Raw genomic sequence first — 21574 nt, 5'->3', positions numbered from 1 at the left:
CCATAAAAGTGCTAATGCAATTTCAAGTATCAGTAGGGGAAGGATACACGTTGCTGCTCCCAGCCCCCCTAACCAAAGAGATCAACAAGGGCTATTGTCCACTTATGCTGCCCTCGAGGTCCCCACTGTGCCAGCCCAGCTTTTTTGCCTATTTATTAGTTTGCACAACTCCTAACTCAGAATACAATCTGCATTAGTTAGTGAACATGTAGTTAAAATTGTTCTATATTCCATATTCCGGAAATAAAGTTTGAATAAAATGACAACCAATTGCACAAAGTATTCATTTGTTTTATTAAACTGCGAGTTGAGTACTTGAATCTCAGGCAAAGAAAACATGAATTGAAAAGACTCACATATCCTTGCCATCAACTTCACCCTCTAAAACTGCTCCTTCCTATAAGACCTTCCTTTGTGAATGGAACCACCTTCTATCCATTCTGAGAGTCTTAACTCTACTCCTTTCCTCACTTTCCACCTCCAGTCATAGCCCACACCAAGTTCCATCCTACACATCCTAAATAGATCTTCGATTTGTCCCCTCCTCACTATCCCTATTGCCTCTGAACAGCTCCAATCCACCCTCTGTGACCCAGCCATGACCTTCTAAACTTCAGTTGTGACAGATGTTTCACCCTCGCAGGTGGTATGGTGAAGTGATAAGAAAGTAGGCTCCACCCCAAACCAGGTTTCACCACTTACTTAGCTTTGTGGCTTTAAGAAGAATCCTTAACCTAAGACCTACGTACCTTCTTCTTCTGTATAATTCAAGTAATACTACCTTGTAGAAGGGTGATTATAAGAATCAGAGGTAAGACATGGAAAGCACCTAGTCCTAAATGGAGCTTTGTACATAGTTCAATGCTTTATTATTTTTATTATTTTCTTATCTGTAAAAATGGGCACTAAGCCTCTGAGTTACTTTGAAGATTAAATGAGATAAGACCTCAGGCACCAAACACAGTTACTAAGTGTTTCCTTGCATTTCCTTTTAATGGTCTCCCATTCCCAAGACAAAATGTGGCTACTGCCACTTTCCCACTTTCATCTCCTGCCACCTGACTTCACATGCCTTTCCTTCCGCGTAATTAATTACTTAATAGTAAGACTGCATCTCTTCATGCCCTCCTCTCCTTCAAAGCCATATTTACAGGTCTAACCTTATGTGTGAGACAGTCCTTTACTATGTTTTTTCTTATTGTTTTTCAAGAAGAAATACTTATTAGTATCACATATATTATCAAATTAATTAAAACATCTAAAATATATCAACATATGGTTTATAAACTTCAACAAACAAACATAATAACTTTCAAACACATTTTTCCCCACTCAATTGCTTTACCTTGCATCATCCCTTCTTTTTATTTCAACTCAACATTTCATCTCTGACATAGTTATTCCTCAGATATCATTTAGCGAGATTTTATAATCTTTCATCACATTCACCATGTCTGCATGAACACGTACAGCAGTCATGGTTTGAAGATTTTTTTTTCAGAATTTCATGCTTACAAATATTCTGCCTTACTGTCCCCTTAAATACACTTTTGTACTTTGTAGACATTGTGTTCCAATTTTGAAATTATTATAATTACCTGCATGTTTAAATATACATATTAGCTTAGTTAAATAAATTAGGTATTAACTTTCTATATGTCTATTCATAGGTTAGAAAAGGAAGCTGGTTCCCCCCACCCAATATGATTTCATGATTAGAATTTACAGACATAAAGAAGCTAACAATGTTTCTAAACATATGAAGGTAAAATATTAGCTCTTTAGAGATGAAGCCAGGTAATTAAATGGCTTTTATCAGGTCCCTAATGTGACAGTCTCTAAAAGTATGTAAGGTCAATGTTTATTTCTTGAATGGTTTCCCTGTAGCCCTGAAAAACCATAAAGTTGTCTCTAGAAGAAGCTGTTCAACGCCCAGAAAGTGCTTCTTCAGCAGCTGCTGTCTGTCCTTGGGATCAGGTTTGAGAAAATGAGTTGAAAATTCTTAGTCCATAGTCTACTGTAACCTAGCTGCAAAACTTTTCTAAAATTGTCATGCGGATGTTTTCTAAAATGCTACCAGAAATGCTGAATCATTCCTTTCTCTAGGATCTTTTTGAACTTGACTATATTTAAAAGTTCGACCACTTTTTTAAGTTTAAAAAAAATAACTTAAATTTAAATTCTAGGGTTTTTTTTAAAAATGTATGTATATTTTTAGTTTTCCAATTATTTTAGAATAATGACTCTTCTTGAAACACTATTTTGGTCTGGGGACAGACGCCGTGCTGATTCATGCACATCCCAAACATAAAATCATCCAGGCCCTGAACAGAACTGGGCATGCGTGCCTCTCTCGTCACTGAAAAGCAAGTATAATTTGCGAAATCATAAAGCCATGGTCAAGTATTGTAGTGGACATGTGGCTTTGTCCAGCTGACCAAGGATAATGAAAAGGAGAACATGATGACATCAGAAGTCATCTTTTTTTCAGATCCTTAGTACTTTTCTTTGAAGCGTGTTCTCTTGGGAATAGAATTACAGCAATCATGTAGGCACAGAGCAGAGCCCTAAATGATATCAAGCCAGGCCAAAAAGCAATCTGGACTGAGAAAAGACATGGCTAGAAAAAAACTAATGACCTCACTATCTTAATTTATTTGCACATCTTCAGGCAACACTGCTCACTCGTATTATTGTCCTAACAGCACACAGCCTGGGGAGGAAAGCAGTGGGTGCTGACTCTCAGAAACAAAACAACCTGTCAAGACTGAGCCATGTTGCCACACTGAAAATTACCAATGCCCAACATGGGCTTAGTACAGTATTTTTCTGTTGACATTCCCATAAACTGGTCCAATTATTTGTAAATGAATCATATTTGTTGATAGAGCCTAAAAATAAGCCAAAGGTTTATTTTATACTTGGCTTCATAGATATAATACAACATCATTTACTATATACCTAAATATGAACAAAACTTTCTTTTAAAAAAATCAGAGCACTCACAAAGCATATTTTTCAAAAATGACTTCTGTGTGACATCATCACTAGAATATCTTCGTTTGCACAATTATTGTGGATTTACTTTTTAAACAGGAAGAATTATTGAGACTGATTTAGCTCATTTAAATAACTCTCCAAACTAAGCACACATGATGTTAGTTAAAAGATAAAAATAACAGGTCTCACTATCAAATAATGAAGTATAATGATTATTTTATTGCCATACTGGTATATAATTGTATAATCCAGTCATTAGGAACCTAAAACTGCATTACATTTATGCTAACTGCAACTCAAAACACACATGTAAACAAGTATCATTAGGTAAATATCATCCTGATAAATTCTTATTAAGCTCCTGCTATACAGAAAAAAATATGCCTCAAAATTTTTATAGAAAAAATTATAATTGGTATTTGCATTATCCTGTATTAAGAAACCAGTGTTATACTATTCCTACAAAACACTGGTTTCTCATTTTTCCCATTATTGCTGAAGAAAGTAATACAGGTAGTTTTTAACACTAGTCACTTCCTATACTTTCTAATTTTTTTAGTCTTTTCTCTGACACTAACCAATACTGACTAGTGAATGCTTGATAAAGGTATCTTCTTCCAGTATAAATTTATTCTTTCATAAAATATTTATTGCACACTCACTATGTTAGACTCTGTGTTAAAGACTTTGGGTGCAAAGTAAATTAAGACAGATTCCTTGCCTAAGAGCTCATAGTCTAGTAACAGTATTAACATTTACTATGCAAGGTAAGGGCGATGACACAGAAAACAAAACCCTAGAAGAGTTGTTTAAATGGAGCAGAAAGTCAGTTAACAGTTATACTCCTTTTCATCAAATTTCATTAAATTAAGTCTCCGTTCTTTATCAAGGAGGTGATGGCTTAACACTGACTGGTTTGTACTTCCTTGTCTTGGCAAAGCAGTGTTGATAGGTGTAGACAACATCAAAATATCTCAGCAACAAAACATCTCTGAGAATTACAATCACCATCCTTTTTCCTGACTTCACAAGGTTTAGCATCACTGAATTTGAACATATCAGCCTAGGACCTAATCTAAGTTGGAAGATATCAGTAAGTCCAGCTATTGTTAAGACATGTACATGGTAAGACAAACATGAACTAGAAATGCACAGCCTGATACACAAAAATCAGATTTTTAGGTAGGATTTTTACATTTATTTTTTGGCATTTAGGCATCAGAATAAAAATAAGATGTACCTAAAAGTATAAATGCTTCCCATATTATGTACTAAATCAGAAGTCAAGCTGATTAGTTATATCATAAATAATGTTTGTAACAACTCAAAACAATACGTCCCTCCCCAAAAAACAGTTTGAGAACATTATAAGAAAAAACATTATTGATATATTATATATCAAATTAAGATTAACATTTAAAATGCCAATATGCACCTAAAAATAAAGACTTGCCACAAAGAAAAGCTGTGTGTACATTTAAATAATTTATAACTGGTTACTTGCTACCCATAGTGCCTCAGGAATCAGATAAAACAAGGCTGAGTTCCTTCAATAATATGTATATTGATAGGAAATCAAAGCATATTCAGTATTTTCTTCCATTAGCCAGTCTTTCAAAGAAGCCAAATGCCAAAAGATTAAAGAGGACAAGTGTTTGTGATATTCCAGTTGGACAAATACAGCCATTTCCAAAACAAGAGCCTCATTTGAAATGCACAGCTACCCACGTACTTGATCTATACCATTCTTCAGACCATTGGGTAGGGAAGATAAAATTTCCCTGGTCAGGGTGACCTTATAGGACTTGTGCAAGGCCCAGCCTGCCTCACTTAGGTGACAGCAAGGCAGCGGGGATCACCCAGCAGAGTTGTTTTTCTCCCGCAGCCAGTTGACAAGAATAACTAAAGCCAAGGAAAAGCAAGATTGCCCGGCCTTTGTCAGGTGGGATTGGCGGGATGTTCTAACAGCTCCTTCTCTCATCAGAGAGGTTACATTCAGCAGAAGGCTGAGAGGTGCCACGGATTCTACCTCCTGAAATTGTGGGTCCTCAGCACAAGCCTGTTTATCGCCTTTGTGGATTATGGGATTGTCACCGAAACCTGGCTTTGCACTAACAGCAGTTTTCAGAAGTTTGATTTACACATTCCAACCTACTTGAATGTCGCCTTAAGAGTGCTGAGACTTCAAGACTCTTAAGACTCTCCCTCCCCCACAGCTATTGCATCCCAAATTCCAGCTTATACATTCATTTCCTGGGCAATTTTCCTCTTGTGGGAAAAAACAATGGACTCTTTCAATCTTCTCTTATCAACAAAGAGCTCTAAGATGAAGAAACAGTCCTTTCAATAGCATCTTTTCCGACTTCTTTATAAATGATGAGTGGGCGTTGGGGGGGAGGGGAGGACTGGAGACCGGGCCCGAGAAGGGAGTAGGTGACACACAACCCACCTCTTTCAGCTGCTCCAGCTCCTGTTTAAGGCTGTCGTACTCAGCCTCCAGCTCGTCATACTGTTGTTTGAGGGTCAGCTTCTCTTCCAGGACCACCAGCCCGTACTCGGCAGCCTGGATCTTCTCGTGGGTCGTCTCTGTGAGCTCCTTGGTCAGCCTCTCTATCTCAGTCTTATAATGGTCCACAGTCTGCAATACCTCTTCTGCAGCCATAGCCCCGGTGGATGGAGGCAGGAGGCGGGTGACAGGGTGGGGGAGATGGATGCAAAGCAGGCAGGTAAGGGAGCAGGAAATGGGGAAGGAAGGGTACAAAATGGAAAAGAAAAGTGTGGCTGGGTGAACGAGCAGAGCAATGCAGCTAGCTACACTACCCGAGAAACTGGCGTGAAATGCAACATGGAGAACGCAGGGGAGAGGATCAGGGGCAAGGCGGCAGCAGCTGCCGCATGTGTCCTCTGGGCCTGCCCCTGCGTGCGGTCAGCAGCCGTGCGGCATGGCCAGGGCTGCGGCGGCCCGGGGCGGCGAGGGGCTCGGGATTCTGCTTATTCAGAGGCGCCTGGCCGCCATGTCTCCCGGGCAGCGTCACTGCAGTCTCCCCCCGGGCCCGGCGCGCTTCGGCTCGCGGCTCGCGGCTCGCGTCTTGCTCCACCTGCTCCCTCTGGCTGTGCTGCAGCCGGTGCAGAATGATGCAGTCTCCGGCCCGTTCCCTCCCTTCGCGCCTGGCCGGGACGCTGAGCAGGGGGCGGGGAGGCGGATGGAGTCAGCGCTTGGGGTGGGGGGGGGGGGGGAAGGAAGGGATCAGATGGTTACATCCCGAGGCACCTCCCGCCGGGGGGTTGCGCTGGGCGCCGCTGTCAACTGCACCCGGGGACGCGCCGGGAGGCAGCCTCCGCCCTGCCCCGCCCGCAGTTCCTCGCAGGGCTTTGCCGGAGTGGACGTCCAAGCCCGCGACGGTGCGTGGGTACCCCTGCTCTCTCGCTGAGCTGTGAGCCCAAGCTCTGCAAACTGTCAGGAATCGGCGCCTTTCCCAAAGAAAAGCAAATAGTAACTAACGCGCTCGGGGCCCGAGCATCCTTCTCGCAGCCTGAGCTCTCAGCTTCCTTCCCCGGACTCCTGGACCCAAACGCTGTGCTTCCAAAGCCTGCCGGGCGCGCCCACGGCTCACTCTTCCACCCCTGCCTCCTTCCCTCTTCCTCCTCTCCCCTCCTTTCCCTAGCTTGGCCTGGTTCGCCTCACACTCTCAACAAATAACTTTATTGCCAACCTCAGGAAAGTCTTCTCTAAAGATTGCTTGACCTCACCCAAGGTTTCTAGGAAGAAGCCTCTAGGTGCCATTACGTATTCTATGGATTCTTCAGTAAAGGAAACTGCATGAAATTTCCAATACCCTACAATACACATTTTTCAAATAATAAGAGCTAATAGTTCTTGAGACCATGTGCCAAGTATTCCTCTGAGTATGCTACATACATTCTCCCATCCTAAAAACTCTTTGAGGTAGGAACCATGATCCCACTTTACAGATGATGAAAGATAGACACAGGGAAGTTAAGTGATTTGCCCGAAGTCAGGCAACTCTGAAGTGGTGAAACCAAATTTAATCATAACTCCATCATGAACTGGGTCATGATGTTGGCTTCACCTTCACTCATTACGAATACAAATCCAGCAACTAAATACTAATTGCTCAAAAAATAACCACTTTCATCAATATGAACCAATATGAAAAGTCACAAAAGGAGGTGAAGGCAAAGTCAGTGAAAGAGAATAAGAATAGAGAAGACACAAGAATAGAGAACAACCAAGAAGAAAGGAAGCAATAGAAGCAAAAAGCCATTTCTGTGTAACTGGGAAGCTGGGGGATCAATAGACCAAGGGTCTGACCAGTTCCTTCCCTCTCTCCTGGGTGGCACTTATTACACAGTTTTTTCTCAGCGGCCAGAAGGTGCTCAACACACACACACACACACACACACACACACACACACACACACACACACACACACACACACACACAGCTTCCTCAGGTAGAAAGCAGGACTCCACTCTCGGATCATTGTGTGCATGGTCAAGTAAAAACGGCAGTTGCTGATGGTGTGATTTCCGGCGCCTCCCAAAACACAAGAAAGCTCCCTTCCAGATGCTGACAATCACAACGTGATATTCTGCGATAAATATAAATAGGTAAATAAATAAATGGAGAAAACACTTGAGACTTGCGACCACCATGAACTCTAATCTGGCAGAGAAGCAGAGATGATAATGACATCATTTCACCCATGCATGGCAGCTGAGAAGTCCCACTTGTGTGCCCTTATAGCGCCTACCCTGTGTCACAACGGTGAATGATCATGAACTGCTGAAGAGAAAAGAGAAGAAACCTGTCATTGCAGTTAGCTAAAACTGCCTTCCTCCCAGTATGCCCCTGGCCATCCCTCCACAAAGTATAAGCATAGCCTTTTCAAAGGGATCATAGCACTTGGAGTAGATTGCCTGTGTCTCCCTTTCCTCCTGATCAGCGGTTCTCAACCTTTCACAGGGGTCGCCTAAGACCATCAGAAAAACACATATTTTCGATGGTCTTAGGAACCGAGACACTGTTCCTCTATCCGTCTCCAGGCCCACATGCAGATACGCCCACATATGAGTACCCGGCGACCCCTGTGAAAGGGTCATTCGACCCCCAAAGGGGTCACGACCCACAAGTTGAGAACCGCTGCTTTGGATAGTATGAAGAAGAGATTTTTTTCTCTGTGACTCTCCTTTTTCTAAGTTCCATTGTTGCCCATTCCTTATGCTCTGTCTGTCCTATACCATTTTTCTGATTGATACGTTTTTGTTAACATAGTCAGTCTGACTTCATTCAAACATATACGCTATCCTAACACTTTAAGATTTTGCTTATTACAACTTTGATCCTTTCTATGTTGGTATTTAACTTGCAGAAATTAAACTTATTTCCTAATACTATACATCATACTCTTGTAGTCCTGTGTAGTTATATTTTTCTCTTTCTCATATATATATATATTATACATATCATGTATATATACGATATAGACATAGAAATGTAGGTGTGGGTATAAATACAGATAAATAAGAATAGATTTGGATAGAGATAGACATAGATATAGACATATCAATGACACCTACCTAGAAAATTATTTCTTAAACCATTCTTGGAAGTATGGTTTCCTCATATTTCTTTATCCTAACAGCCTCCAATTACTTATGGAACTTTCTTACTTACAGATATTTAGGAAAAATTGTATTTTGTGACTTAGTACGGTAAACCAACCTCTCACCAAACAAACTTTGTCAGCATAAATATTGCATTGTCTTGCTTTCAGTCATTCATTCAATTATTAAACAGATGTTTATTAAGTACCCATTATGTCCTAAGTACAATAGCAGGCACTGTGAAATCAATGACCAATGTGGTGTCAATGGTCAATGGTCCCTGATCTCATGGAGCTTCTGCCCTGGGAGGGACAAACTAACAAAATAGACAAAAAAGCAAAAACAAACAGCAACAAAAAGATAAGTTAATACAATAATTCCAAATTGTAACATTGACAGGCAGGATACAGCATAGTGGTTAAGAGCAGAAGCTAGTCAGCTTCAGTCAAATCCAACTTTGCCACTTTCTAGCTGTGTTGATTTCAGTTGCCTCATTCTGAAAGAGGGGGTAATAATATAACTACTAATGAGATTGTTGTGAATAGAATAATATTTGACACTTAGGAAGTAGAATATATGTTCAGTTTTTAAGTTTTTGAAGGAAAACACGATAAGATTTAAGCAGGTTAGAGTAAGGAATTTAGGTGTTATATACCTGAAACTAATATAATGTTACATGTCAATTATATGTACATTTTAAAAAGTATACGGTCTTTCAAAGTGCAAACATTCATTGAGTAAAAAACGTTCTGGCCGGCCGAGTGGCTCAGTTGCTTAGAGCTCGCTCAAGAGTGCGAACTCTGAGCAACAGGGTCGCTGGTTTGATTCTCACATGGGCCCGAGCTGAGCTGCCAACCAGTAGGCAGGATGGCCCAGCTAAAAAAAAATTAAAATTAAATAAATAAATAACTTTCCAGGAAAATGAATTTCACACTACACAAAAACCAGAAGAGTCAAGATACTTCTGTTCAGCTTCTTAGCATGCATTAGAAAACTCTAAATAGCCCAACTAACTGAATCAGGAGCTATCCTCATCCTCACACTCAGGAGTCTTAGGGCATGGTTACAGAGGATGCTCATATAAGGTAATGAATGAGAGATCTAGCAAAGTCTTGTAGTGGGGCAATCACTAGTTTAATGCAAGTTCAGGGAAGAACAAGGTGCTCTATGAGAAGAAACAGGTATAGAACCTGGGACACTGATCATGGGCATGTTGCTAGTCAAGTGCAAGTATAGCTGATAGGGTATGAAGGCTCCACTCCTAAGACTCTCCTGGGCACAGAAATCCCCTAGTCGTGGATACCCTCTCTTTTTGGGCAACTCCAGGGATCAGCTTCTAAGTTTCTGAGGGCCCCTGTGGAAATCATGCTCATTGCTACCCTTCTCCCCAACCTGTTCTCCCCACCTTGTCTTTATGCTACCCCACCATACGCTTACCCCCCCAAACAAATAAAATCAAAACAAAAGTTACGTTCTTCTTCCTTTCCCTTGATTTGATGGCCAATCAAACCTACTGTGTTATTGGACAAAGCAAATCACAGAGCTTAGTGAGTGTCACTATGAAAGGGTACTGCCAAACAGCTTGGATGATGGAAAGGAAAGATTTTGGGCTTACAGATGGATTTTTGCAAAACTGATTTATTACAAATATTGCAATAAAGTGAGTCATACAAATTTTTTAGTTTCCCAGTGCATATAAAAGTTAGGTTTATGGGCCGGCTGAGAGGCTTAGTTGGTTAAGAGCATGAGCTCTGAGCAACAGGGTCGCTGGTTTGATTCCCACATGGGCCAGTGAGCTGCGCCCTTTGCAACTAGATTGAAGAAAGCAACTTGAGCTAAGTGGCCGCTGAGCTACCAACGGGCGGCTCAGCTGGTGATAGCACGTGCTGCTAACAACAAGGTTGCTGGTTCGATTCCCACATGGGATGGTGGGCTGCACACACACCCCAACCCCCAACCTTGGCCCCCAGCAACTAGATTGAAAGCAGTGACTGGACTTGGAGCTGAGCTGTGTCCTCCACAACTAAGATTGAAGGACAACAACTTGACTTGGAGCTGATGGGTCCTGGAAAAACACAATGTTCCCTTCCCCAATTCCCCAATTAAATCTTTTAAAAAAAATACTTTATTGCTAAAAAATTTTAACCACCATCTGAGCCTTCAATGAATTGTAATTTTTTTGTTGGTAGAGGGTCTTGCCTTAATGTTGATGTTGCTGATTCATCGGGGTGATGGTTGATGAAGGTTGGGTTGGTTGCAGTGATTTCTTAGACTAAGGCAACAATGAATTTTGCTGTATCGATTGATGCTTTTATGAAAAGCTTCTCTGTCACATACGATGCTATTTGATAGCATTTTACCCACAGTATAATTTCTTTCAAAATTGGAGTCAGTCCTCTCAAAACCTGCTGCTGCTTTATCAACTAATTTTATGTAATGTTCTAAATCTTTTGTTGTCATCTCGACAATCATCACAGCATCTTCACCAGGGGTAGATGTCACCTCAAAAAACCATTTTTGGCGCATCTATAAGAAGCAACTCCTCTTCCATAAAAGTTTTGTTTTGTTTTGTTTTCCATGAGATTAGCATTTCAGTCATATCTATATTCTCCACTTCTAATTCTAGTCCTCTTGCTATTTCCACCTCATCTGCAGTTACTTCCTCCACTGAAGTCTTGAACCCTTCAAAGTCATCCATGAGGGTTGGAATCAACTTCTAAATTCCCTTTAATGTTGATATTTTGACCTCTTCCCATGAATCATGAATATTCTTACTGGCATCTAAAATAGTGAATCTTTTTCAGGTTTTGAATTTACTTTGCCCAGATTCATGAGTGATATGACCTATGGCAATATAACCTTACAAAATGTGTTTCTTAAATAGTAGGACTTAAAAGTTGAAATTACTTTTTTTTTTAATTGTTGGGGTTTTTTTGGGGTTTTTAAAAAGATTTTATTGGGGAATCGGGGGAAGGGGAACAGACAAGATGCTGTTGTTTCTTTTGTTGTTGTTCTTCAGTCTAGTTGTAGAGGATGTTGCTTCACTGGCCCAAGCTGGCACCATCATTGCGCTCTTCCCGGGTGAGGCAGATCAGTCGCCGGCCTCTGGACGGCTGCTCACGGCAGCTGCTGGCCACTCACGCTGGCTGCTGGCTACACATGGTAGCTTATGGCAGCCCACTGCAGCAGGGGACTGCAGCCCACGTGGTCGCCGGCAACCCACGGCAGCCCAGCTCCAGGTTGAGCTGTTGTTCAGTATCTTAGCTGTGGAGGGCAGTGTCACTGGCCCTCATATGTGGGATCCAAACCGGAGCCCTCTGGCATCCCAAGCCAGTTCTTAACCAACGCGCCACTCGACCAGCCCTGAAATTACTTCTTGATCCATGGGCTGCAGAATGTATACTGTGTTAGGGATCTCTACAAAAAAAGAAATACAATAAAATAATGAGATTACATTGTTTATATAAAAAAAAGAGAGAACACTACATGGAAATGAAAACAAAGTTCATAAATTTTAATGAAACAATGAAAAGTCACATGTAAGAACAGATTCTGGGTATCAGCCACAATATTGCTTGTGCAAGGCAGACCTCCTCAGACCCCTGGGTAAAGGTGCCCTAATGCAGCCTTGAGAAGAATTCCACTTAAGCCAGAGAGGGTCCCTTAAATCACCCCATCAGAAAGGACCCACAGAAAATAACTATTCCTCCATGCAAAGAGTTCGTTGTCCCCAAATCATCGCTATGAATTTAGGCAAACAACCATAAGCATAGAGCATTGTTTCTTAGGGAATTGTAAAGGAAGTTAGAATTTATTGAGAAAATAGTATATATGAGGTACTGTACATATTCAATTTTTTTTTACTACACACTATACATCTATGAAGTACTATCCCTATTTTACAGATGACAAAACTGATGCCCATTAAGTAAAGGTATACAAGTATAACCAGCAGAGCCAGAATCTAAACCCAGGATTGTCTTCTATAAAGCTCTCTGCTCTTCCCGGGCCTCTTCTACTTCAGACTCAGGTAGAAAGCAAGACCCTCACTTTAACCAGATGCCATCTCAGAGTTTAGATCGGGCCTCCCAAAGTTGTGCACAGAAAAGGGGAGTGTAGGAAAGGAGAGGCGAGGAGAGAGAAGTATCAAAATTTAAACTCAGAAGTCTAGTCCATGGGTCAACAACCTTTGTTGGAAAAGCTAGTTAGTAAACATTTTAGATTTTGCAGTCAACTATATATAAAAGATATATATATATATATATATATATATATATATATATATATACACACACATATGATTGTCACAACTGCTCGACTTAGCCATTGAAGTGTGAAAGCAGCCATTAGAAGATACTTAAACACATGGAGCAGCTCTGTTCCAATAAAATCGTATTTATGGACACTGACATTTGAATTTCTTATAATTCTTCACATGTCACAAAGTAGATTTCTGGTTTTTTTCAACCATTTAAAAATATAAAAACCACTCTTGGTTCATGGGCTTTACAGAAACAGGCATTGGGCCACATCTGGCCAACTATCTACTGTTTGCCAACCCCTGCTCTAGTCTACACCACTCCTTAACTAGTAACTAAACTGTTCAATCGAACATTCTTATTATCCAAACTTCTATGACTTTCTTCTCAGTGATCTACTTTCTTCTTTTTTCTCACTTTTATCTCATCTTTTAATGTTAATTACTAGATATTATGCCATTTAAATAACAACTCCTATGCTGACATACAAACTTATAGAAATTTTTTTTTAAATAGGGAAGTGGTTATTTTCACAGCATGAAGGGGTTGAGGTTAAGTCATTCAGTCACTGATAATGTATTATGGCCCAGGCAGTAGGCCTGGATCTGGAGATAAGATTCAGCCCCAGGCTCACCAACAATAGCATAAAACTAACATGAAAGACACCAATTGAGCATTTTATGTACCAGATATTCTGAAAGCAGTGAGACCTACTGTACAAACAACTCTTTAACAAAATAAGCCAAATTGATGAGTAAATAGCAAAACACAACCCCCTTTGCCACAAATGGCTAAAAGCAATAGATCTGAGATATTAAAAGGGTTACCTAGTAACAAGGTCTAATAACCCAGGAGGATTAATGTTCAAATAACATGATTTTACTCCAACAAACATTGAATCTGATATCTGTGCTGAAATTGTTATTGATGTTCCCTTTTGCTTTAAAAGTTTTTTCCTTAATTTGCTGCATTCTGCTGTTTACTTATATATTGACCCTTGTTTTTACAAGCATGAAATTTCACCTTTGTAAGATGATATTAATTTTTTTAAAAGCATGATTCATTTAAAAGTAACTTCATAGCAAACTTTATGAAAGGCATGCAATGCTGCAGAGAGACATGCTTTATCTTTTGAGATTTTCACTAATAAAATATTTGACTTGATAACCCTCAGCATAGCTACCATAATGAATATATCAAGAAAATGAACTAGAAGCTGCTATGTTTGAGGATTTAAGACAGTAGACATGTTGTCGTACAGGAAAGTAGGAACAGACAGTTCATTTACACACTTGTCACAGTTCTCTCTGAGAAGTGTTGTCAAAGGAAAAACAGGCTCTGAAAATGAATGAACAGGGGAGGTGCTGAATGCAAAGAAGAGCTTCACTCTATGGTATCTGGTTTCTGGCAGCAGCAGGAAATGTTCAAGCTGCCACTTGGAGATGCCTCGCCAGTGGCCTGACATTTTCTGTCAGTACTCTGCTGCGAGGGGGCATGAAAAGCCCCCCAAAATCCTTCAGGGAAAGCAATATCCTTGTCACTTGTCATTGCCCTTGACAGGTTATAGGACAACCCGTCGGCTAGATGGTGGTATTAAACAAATGATCACTGCCCTTGAAAGAAAAATAGACAAACAACAACAAAAGAACACAGTTTAGCACAGACTAATCAATGAAGAGATTTACAGGTTTTCTTAACGTGTTAAAATGTGCCTATGACTAGGGTGTTGAGTGTGGGATCAGTTAGAAGGCATTCTCCCCACCCTTTCAGTTCAACAAGACTTCTAACCAGCTAGGCCTTTCATTCCACACCTCATGTAAGATCACAGCAACATAGAAGGGATGTCCCACAGGTTGGCTTTTCATATACTCAGGTAGGAGCAGAAGAGAGGCTTAGTTTGGCCATATTCTTCCAGAAGTACATTTAAAACAGGTTAAAACAGAAAACGTATTTCTTTGAAGCAGATCACCATCTTATTTAAAAAGGAAATATGTGAATATTTTAATAAGTTGATGTATGGAGTTACCTAAAAGAAATTCCAAGAGTAACTCCTTAACCCATGGCAAGAAACCACTATTTCCTCCTCTTCCCCCCATGGGAGGCATCCTTCATTCATTGGTCGTGGTCCTCATTCCTGTAATTCCATTTCAATCATTCTAACACTACTGGTTCTTCCCGAGATGCCGCTGAATTGCACTCCATTTGCTCTCTCTGACTTGTGGCGCTAACCAATTAAATAACTCTGCTATAAAGAAAGATCTTTCTTTAAGGAAGCCTATGGCAGATCCTCCTCCTATTCAGTGCCAGTTCCAACCCCATCTAGCTTGTCATTCTGCACTCTAGCTGCTGGAAAAGTAAGGTCTCCATTGTGGCCATAGTTACAGATGTGACCTGTGAGGAGGCAGCTGCACTGAGGCCGATTGGCTCTTGCGGCTGAGGCATTTGATTCTTCCAGGGCTGCTGTGGCAGAGGGTCTATGGAGCAGGTCCTCATGTCACAGACGCCCAGTGATTAAGCCTCCGCGTAGAGGAGAGGTTTCTGTGTTGACAGTCCATGGTGCGGTTGGGTGTTTCTTCAAGTTGTGCAGCATTCAAACTTGGTCCCTGGTATTCGTGGAAATTCTGTAAGCTATCCTACACCTTGAAATAAATCTCTTTTTACTTAAATGAAGCATTGAAATAGAAAAAATTATAGGCAGTCAGGAAAATTGCCACAGTAGAGGGAATTAGGGTAGAAACCATAACAGAGCCAGGGGAAATCATTTTAATAGCTGGCAGATAGGTTTAAGTCACAGGACCTGCCAGAGTGACACACTTAGGTGGAGGAAGAGGAAAGCCTTTTTTTTTTCAAGCCTATAACAAAAAAGTCAGAAGTTAGGGTTTCTTCTTCAGAGTGGGGGGATTAAGGCAGGTTAGTTAGCATAACATAAGACAGTCAGGAATCCCCAGGTAGAATACATATCTTCAAAGCATATGCCTTAAAATAACAAATCCCAGCCACAGCAGAAACACCAACTCTGAGACAGCTGGGCTAGTCCTAAAATAATGCACCCCAGCCCAATTATGTTCTGGGACAAATGGGCTATTGCAAAAGCCCCCCTCCAGGCTAATAACAGTACTAATAGGTGCCAGCCAGCTCTTCTCACGAGGTATACAAGAAAAAATATAAAAGCAAAACCCTTTGCTTTAGCTAGTTGGCATCCCAGTTTCGGTACCCTCTCTCACTTTGAGAGCTGTAACTCTTTCTGCTTTAATAGACTACCCTTTGCTGCAAACCTTCCCTCTCTTGTCCGTGCCTGCATTCTTCGGTTCCACGAGACCACAATCCCAGTGCACACACACGATCACAAATATCACAAATCCTACATCAGTAGTAGAGTGCATTACTTTGTTTGCAACTAAGAACATGACAAATACAGGCCTGACCACCCCCATCCCCACCAAGTGCAAGGATATTCTGAGTATCCAATAGGCCTAGATGTGAAAACTGGCTTTACCAATTGCTGGCCAAGAGGCCTCGCGGACAGGTTCCCTAACTTGTGCTTAAGTTTCCTCTGCTGTAAAAGGGGTGGGGGAAGAGGCTAATACCTACCACACTGGGCTGCTTTGAAGAGTCAGTGAAGTAAGGTATACAACATACCTGGTGTGTGTGGGGGTGGGGGGGGGCTGACACATTGTCGAGAGGGGCTGACACATAGCACATAATAGGTCCCCCATACATTATTTTTTCCTACATTTAAAAATATAATGTTTCTATCAGAGTAGACTACCCAACCATTTAGAGAAAAGTACAGGTGGACATCCTGTGGTGGGCAGGGGAAAGTATACAGCTCAAAGCTGGGACAAAAGGAAAAATAAAATTGTAAGAGAGGTTCGGGCCACAAATTTGTGAATGTCAGGGTGCAGTGTTAGATGAGATAATACCTAGAAATTGATGAGAGGGGATTGTAATGGTGGCACTGAATCTTCTGTTTTGAGGTTTGGATCTCTGGTGTAATTCTAATTAACAACTGTAATCTAGCTTGGAACTTTTTTATTTATTCTTCTTCCTATACATTTACTATGCAGACCAGTTTCAATGTTTCTATTTACTTGGGCCCAGTGCTGGCCCCGTGACTTGGGAGAGGTTTTGCATCTGTATGGGATCCACTCCTGGCTCCAACTTAAATCTACATAACATATGCAAAGGTTGCCACAACCAGTTTAACTGCTCCCCCTTCCATGAACTCAACAGATAATTCCACTGCGGGGCCGAATAATTTACATCCTGAATCGAGACGCAGGAGTTTGCAGTCGTTTCCAGCAGATGCTGCCCAGCTGACCCCTCTCTTACTCTAATAAATCTTCCTTCTTTATTTCTACCTGCCTTGTGAATTCTCTCACAACCCACAAGCGAGGAGCCCCAACAGAAATAAGACCAGACTGATGTGCTAAAAAGATAACATTGACTACAAGTTAAAAATTCATGCTTCTGCAAGTAAAAGAAAACCCAAATTCAAGCTTAAACAAATAATAGTTTTCTCACAACACGAGCCCATGAGGGTGGCTGTTGCTGACATCAGTTCAGCCGCAAAATGATGCCATCAGGGACTCAGTTCTCTTCCCGCCCTGCTGTGCTTAGTGTGCTGGCTTTTGTCCTCAAGCTTGTCACCAAGGTTCAGGAGGGCTGCTGCTGCTGCTCCTGCATTCCCCCAATTCAAGCCAATAAAAAGGGGGAGGAGACAAGAGCTTTCCCTTTGTGACTTTGTCTTGTTCTTCAGAAAAAGAACCCCTCCCAGGTCAGCTCTACTTCCATATCATTTGCCAGAACTGGGTCTTGTATCCACTTTAAATAAATTATTAGCCAAGGGAACAAAATCATAGGAACACTTTAATTTTTAAAAATATCATGTTAGATGTTTAGAAAGAGAAAGCAAGACACTGTTGTTTCAAAGAAGTGGGCAAAGAAGGGTGAATTGAAGCAGTTAAATCAGTCGTCTCCCTTTCTGCTACTTACCTGCTGGAAGTTCTTGTGCAGTGTCAAGGCAAGGAGCCTTTCTCATAACCAGGCACAGCCCTGGCCTTGAAATGGGCTGGGAATCCAACAGTGAACTGACAGAGAGATGTTATATGGCTAGTTTTATCAAATAAAAACATGATGGTGTGTCTTCATCCACCTTATTCACCGGATCTGGCATCTAGCTGGCGCAGCTAAGATTCCCAGTTTTGTTCGAAGGCCCGGGTTCGACCCCCAGTCTGAGAATCTAGCCTGGACACCACCAGGTTCAACCCCTGCTGTGGATACCAAGCCTGGACATCACTTCAAGAAGGGTCTGCTCTCCGGTAACAGTGCGACTTCTGGCTCTTCCCTAAAGTCAAAATGATTCAGGACAACAAGTCAGCCACGACAGAGCAACAAAAGACACTCATGAAAGAGGACTTCCAGAAATGCTTCAGAGAGTGGAGAGAACGATGGGATAAGTGTGTTCGAAGTGAGGGGGAATATTTTGAGGGGGATTAATGGCAATGTGTCTTTTACTGTAATAATTTTTTTATAATTTCAACATTCACTGCACTGTTGGATTGAGATAGGAAAATTATAGGCAGTCAGGAAATTGCCACAGTAGAGGGAATCAGGGTGGAAACCATAACAAAGCCAGGGAAATCATTTATTAGCTGACACACAGTTTTAAATCACAGGACCCACCAGAGAAACAAACTCAGGTGGGGGAGGAGAAAGGCCTCTTTTTCCAAGTCTGGGATCCCCAGGTAGAATGCATATCTCCAAAGAGGTTATTTAACATAAGACTGTCAGGAGTCCTTTCTTCAAAGCCAGTCTCAGCTAACCTGCTCCTCTCAGAGCAGAGACAATGATTAAGCTGATTAAGCTCTAAGGAAATTAGGCAGTTTTGAGGAAACACCTCCTCGGAGCTGATCAACAAATGTGGCCCCAACAGGTGCCAGCCAGGCCCTCTCCCCAGCCATTCAAAAGGTATAAAAACCAAAGCTTTTGCCCTAACTAGCGGGCATCCCAGTCGGGACCCCCTCTTGTTTTGAGGGCTGTTACTCTCTGCTCTAATAAAACTATCCTCTGCTAAAAACTTTACCTCTCTGGTCCATGTCTTCATTCTTCGGTGCTACAAGACCATGAATCCCAGCGCACACACACACACACACACACACACACACACACACACACACACACCCTGCATCAGGATCACACCTCATACAATTGTAGGCAAAACATGTGGCCCCTGCCCGCATGGCGCTAACTGGTTTCCCCTGAACAACTGTGGGAGAAAAATAACCACTGACCAAGGCCACCGCTTGTCAAGGTTTCAGCATCCTCTGATCTGAGAGGAAATATGAGTCCTACGTAGGGACTAAAGGTGTGCAAGGCATGATCCTGTCTTCAAGGACCTAACAGTATAAAGGGAAAGTTTCCATCAGGAGACTCTTGCAGGAGACTTCTAAAGAGATACAACCACTAGCACTCTGACTGTGGCAGCCTCAGGAAATCAGTTCCCCAGCCTCTCAGAGCATATTCCCATGCTTTCACACAGGGCAGGGCTGCAACTGCAGCTACCCTTAGTCTAGTACAGGGGAAGTCAACTGGAGCACCCTACACATAACACCTGCCCCCAACATTTGCATCTTACCAGTTAGGTTTCAGAGTCTGATGTTCCTCTGGCAAATAGTGGGCATTATCTGGTTAACTGATGATCAGTATACATCAAGAACAAGAGAACTGGTGATATATGTTATTGATAATAAAACTGTTATGCAGATGCCTACACTTCTAATAGCTGTGATTAAGGCTTTGTTCTTCATCCAAGTTCCCTGCCATGTGCCTGAAAACACTCTCCTCTCAGTGATTGTTTGCCTTACTAACCCTATAATCTCAATTACAAATATGAACAGAAGCATGAAAAACAGTTCAGAAATGGAAACTCATTCATGCAAACCACGGCTTTCTCATTCCATTCACCAGAGAGTCTGTTAAAGCATATGTTATCAGGGCATGGAACTTTCAGGTAATACTCAGTTTTCGAAGGTGGTAGAGAGTTAACATGCATTATTAAAATCAACAAGCCAAGGGAGAAACTTAACTAATTATAATGCTGAATGACTGATTTAGTTGTTTTCATTATGTTTTTTACTGACTGAGTAGTCAGCTAATGAGAAAAGCATTAATTACTGGTAAAAATAGCCACAGACGACATGGCACAAGAAGGAAGAAAGAAAATAAGGGTTGAGCTAACCCATGATATAGATAGCCAGTCTCTGAATTTACATTAGTTAATATGTAATGCAGATGTAATTGATTATAATTGATCAAGAACTCAACACAGAATATAATTAATGTCAAATCCATGTAATAAAATCCATTTCCCTTTCCAAGAATCAGCAGTATCTATTAAAAGGCAAACTTTGTAGCATTAGCAATATTCCAGAAAAAAATACAGTATAAAATATAAATTAAAATCATATTGAAATACCATTTCTCACCTATCTGTTGGCAGAACTCCCAAATTTGACATTATATTCTGTTAGCAAGGTTGTGAGAAAACTAGGTTCTCCCATACATTTCTGATGGACATACAAAATAGTTCAAGCTTTGTAAGGGGACTTTGTCAATATCTAACAAAGTTACAAATGCATTAATCTTTCGGCCCAATATTCCTACTTCTAGTAGCATATACCAAAGATACAAGTGTAAATAAACAAAAAGTATTTGTTTATATTTGCAGAATGAAACAATAAATTCAGTAGAATATACTCTAAGGATAAAAAAAAACTGTAAAAAAAAAATTTCTTGAACTTCATTCAGTATTCTGACTGTTAGTAATGATGTTAAGATTTTGATCCAAATATATGTATATTGTAGACTAAAATAAGTATTTATGCTAATGATGTTAGGGACCAAGGTTTTCAATATGAGAAAACAGATACAAGTAAATTAAATCAAAGGTTTTTATGTAAAACACAATAATCTAAAACTTGAATTGAGAGCATCAATGTATGCTCATGGTTTCTTCCTAGTGTTATCCAATGAAAAGCCCTAGAAATAATGACAACCCAAGGGAAACAAAAGAAGACGTAAATAAATGGGACTACATCAAACTAAAAAGTTTTTGCACAGCAAAAGAACCCACTAACAAAACAAAAACTGGACTTGGCGCTCTCTGCTCCTCCCATTCAACAGACAGCCGCGTCTGCCTGCACAGTGCCAGCACGACCCTGAGACACGATGGTGAAAGTCCGAGTGAATGGATTTGGCTATATTGGATGCCTGGTCACCAGGGCTGCTTTTAACTCTGGCAAAGTAGATATTGTCTCCATCAATGATCCCTTTATTCACCTCAACTACATGGTCTACATGTTCCAGTATGATCCCACCCATGGCAAGTTCAAAGGCACAGTCAAGGCTGAGAATGGGAAGCCTGTCATCAATGGAAAGACCATTACCATCTTCCAGGAGCAAGATCCTGCCAACATCAAATGGGGTGATGCTGGTGCTGAGTGTGTTGTGGAGTCCACTGGTGTCTTCACTACCTTGGAGAAGGCAGGGGCTCGCTTGAAGGGTGGAGCCAACAGGGTCATCATCTCTGCCCCTGCTGCAGATGCCCCCATGTTTGTGATGGGTGTGAACCATGAGAAGTATGACAAGTCCCTCAAGATTGTCAGCAATGCTTCCTGTACCACCA

At 41.2% G+C, this 21574-nt stretch overlaps 1 protein-coding gene and 1 pseudogene across 14 annotated transcripts in view; one reads left to right on the top strand and one right to left on the bottom strand.

The window, feature by feature from the left end:
• The window catches only part of BICD1 (BICD cargo adaptor 1), a 224637-nt gene extending 218486 nt beyond the window's left edge, over nt 1-6151 (bottom strand). For 9 of the 14 annotated variants that reach the window (XM_019625666.1, XM_019625667.1, XM_019625671.1 and 6 more), the window contains exon 1: nt 5450-6150. In XM_019625666.1, the coding sequence (XP_019481211.1) occupies nt 5450-5662 (213 nt within the window). In that variant the 5' untranslated portion in view covers nt 5663-6150. Of the gene's footprint in view, nt 1-5449 lie in introns of all 14 variants that reach the window. The other 5 variants (XR_002122047.1, XR_002122046.1, XM_019625669.1 and 2 more) reach the window with 1 other exon arrangement.
• Nucleotides 6152-21117: 14966 nt separating this feature from the next.
• On the top strand, nt 21118-21570 carry LOC109372446 (glyceraldehyde-3-phosphate dehydrogenase pseudogene; annotated as a pseudogene).
• Nucleotides 21571-21574: the final 4 nt, after the last annotated feature.

The sequence above is a fragment of the Hipposideros armiger genome, unplaced genomic scaffold (genome assembly GCF_001890085.2).
Source record: "Hipposideros armiger isolate ML-2016 unplaced genomic scaffold, ASM189008v1 scaffold_638, whole genome shotgun sequence".
NCBI classification, from domain to species: Eukaryota; Metazoa; Chordata; class Mammalia; order Chiroptera; family Hipposideridae; genus Hipposideros; species Hipposideros armiger.
The sequence above is the reverse complement of the archived record's forward strand: the minus strand, read 5'-3'. Positions and strand labels throughout refer to the sequence as shown.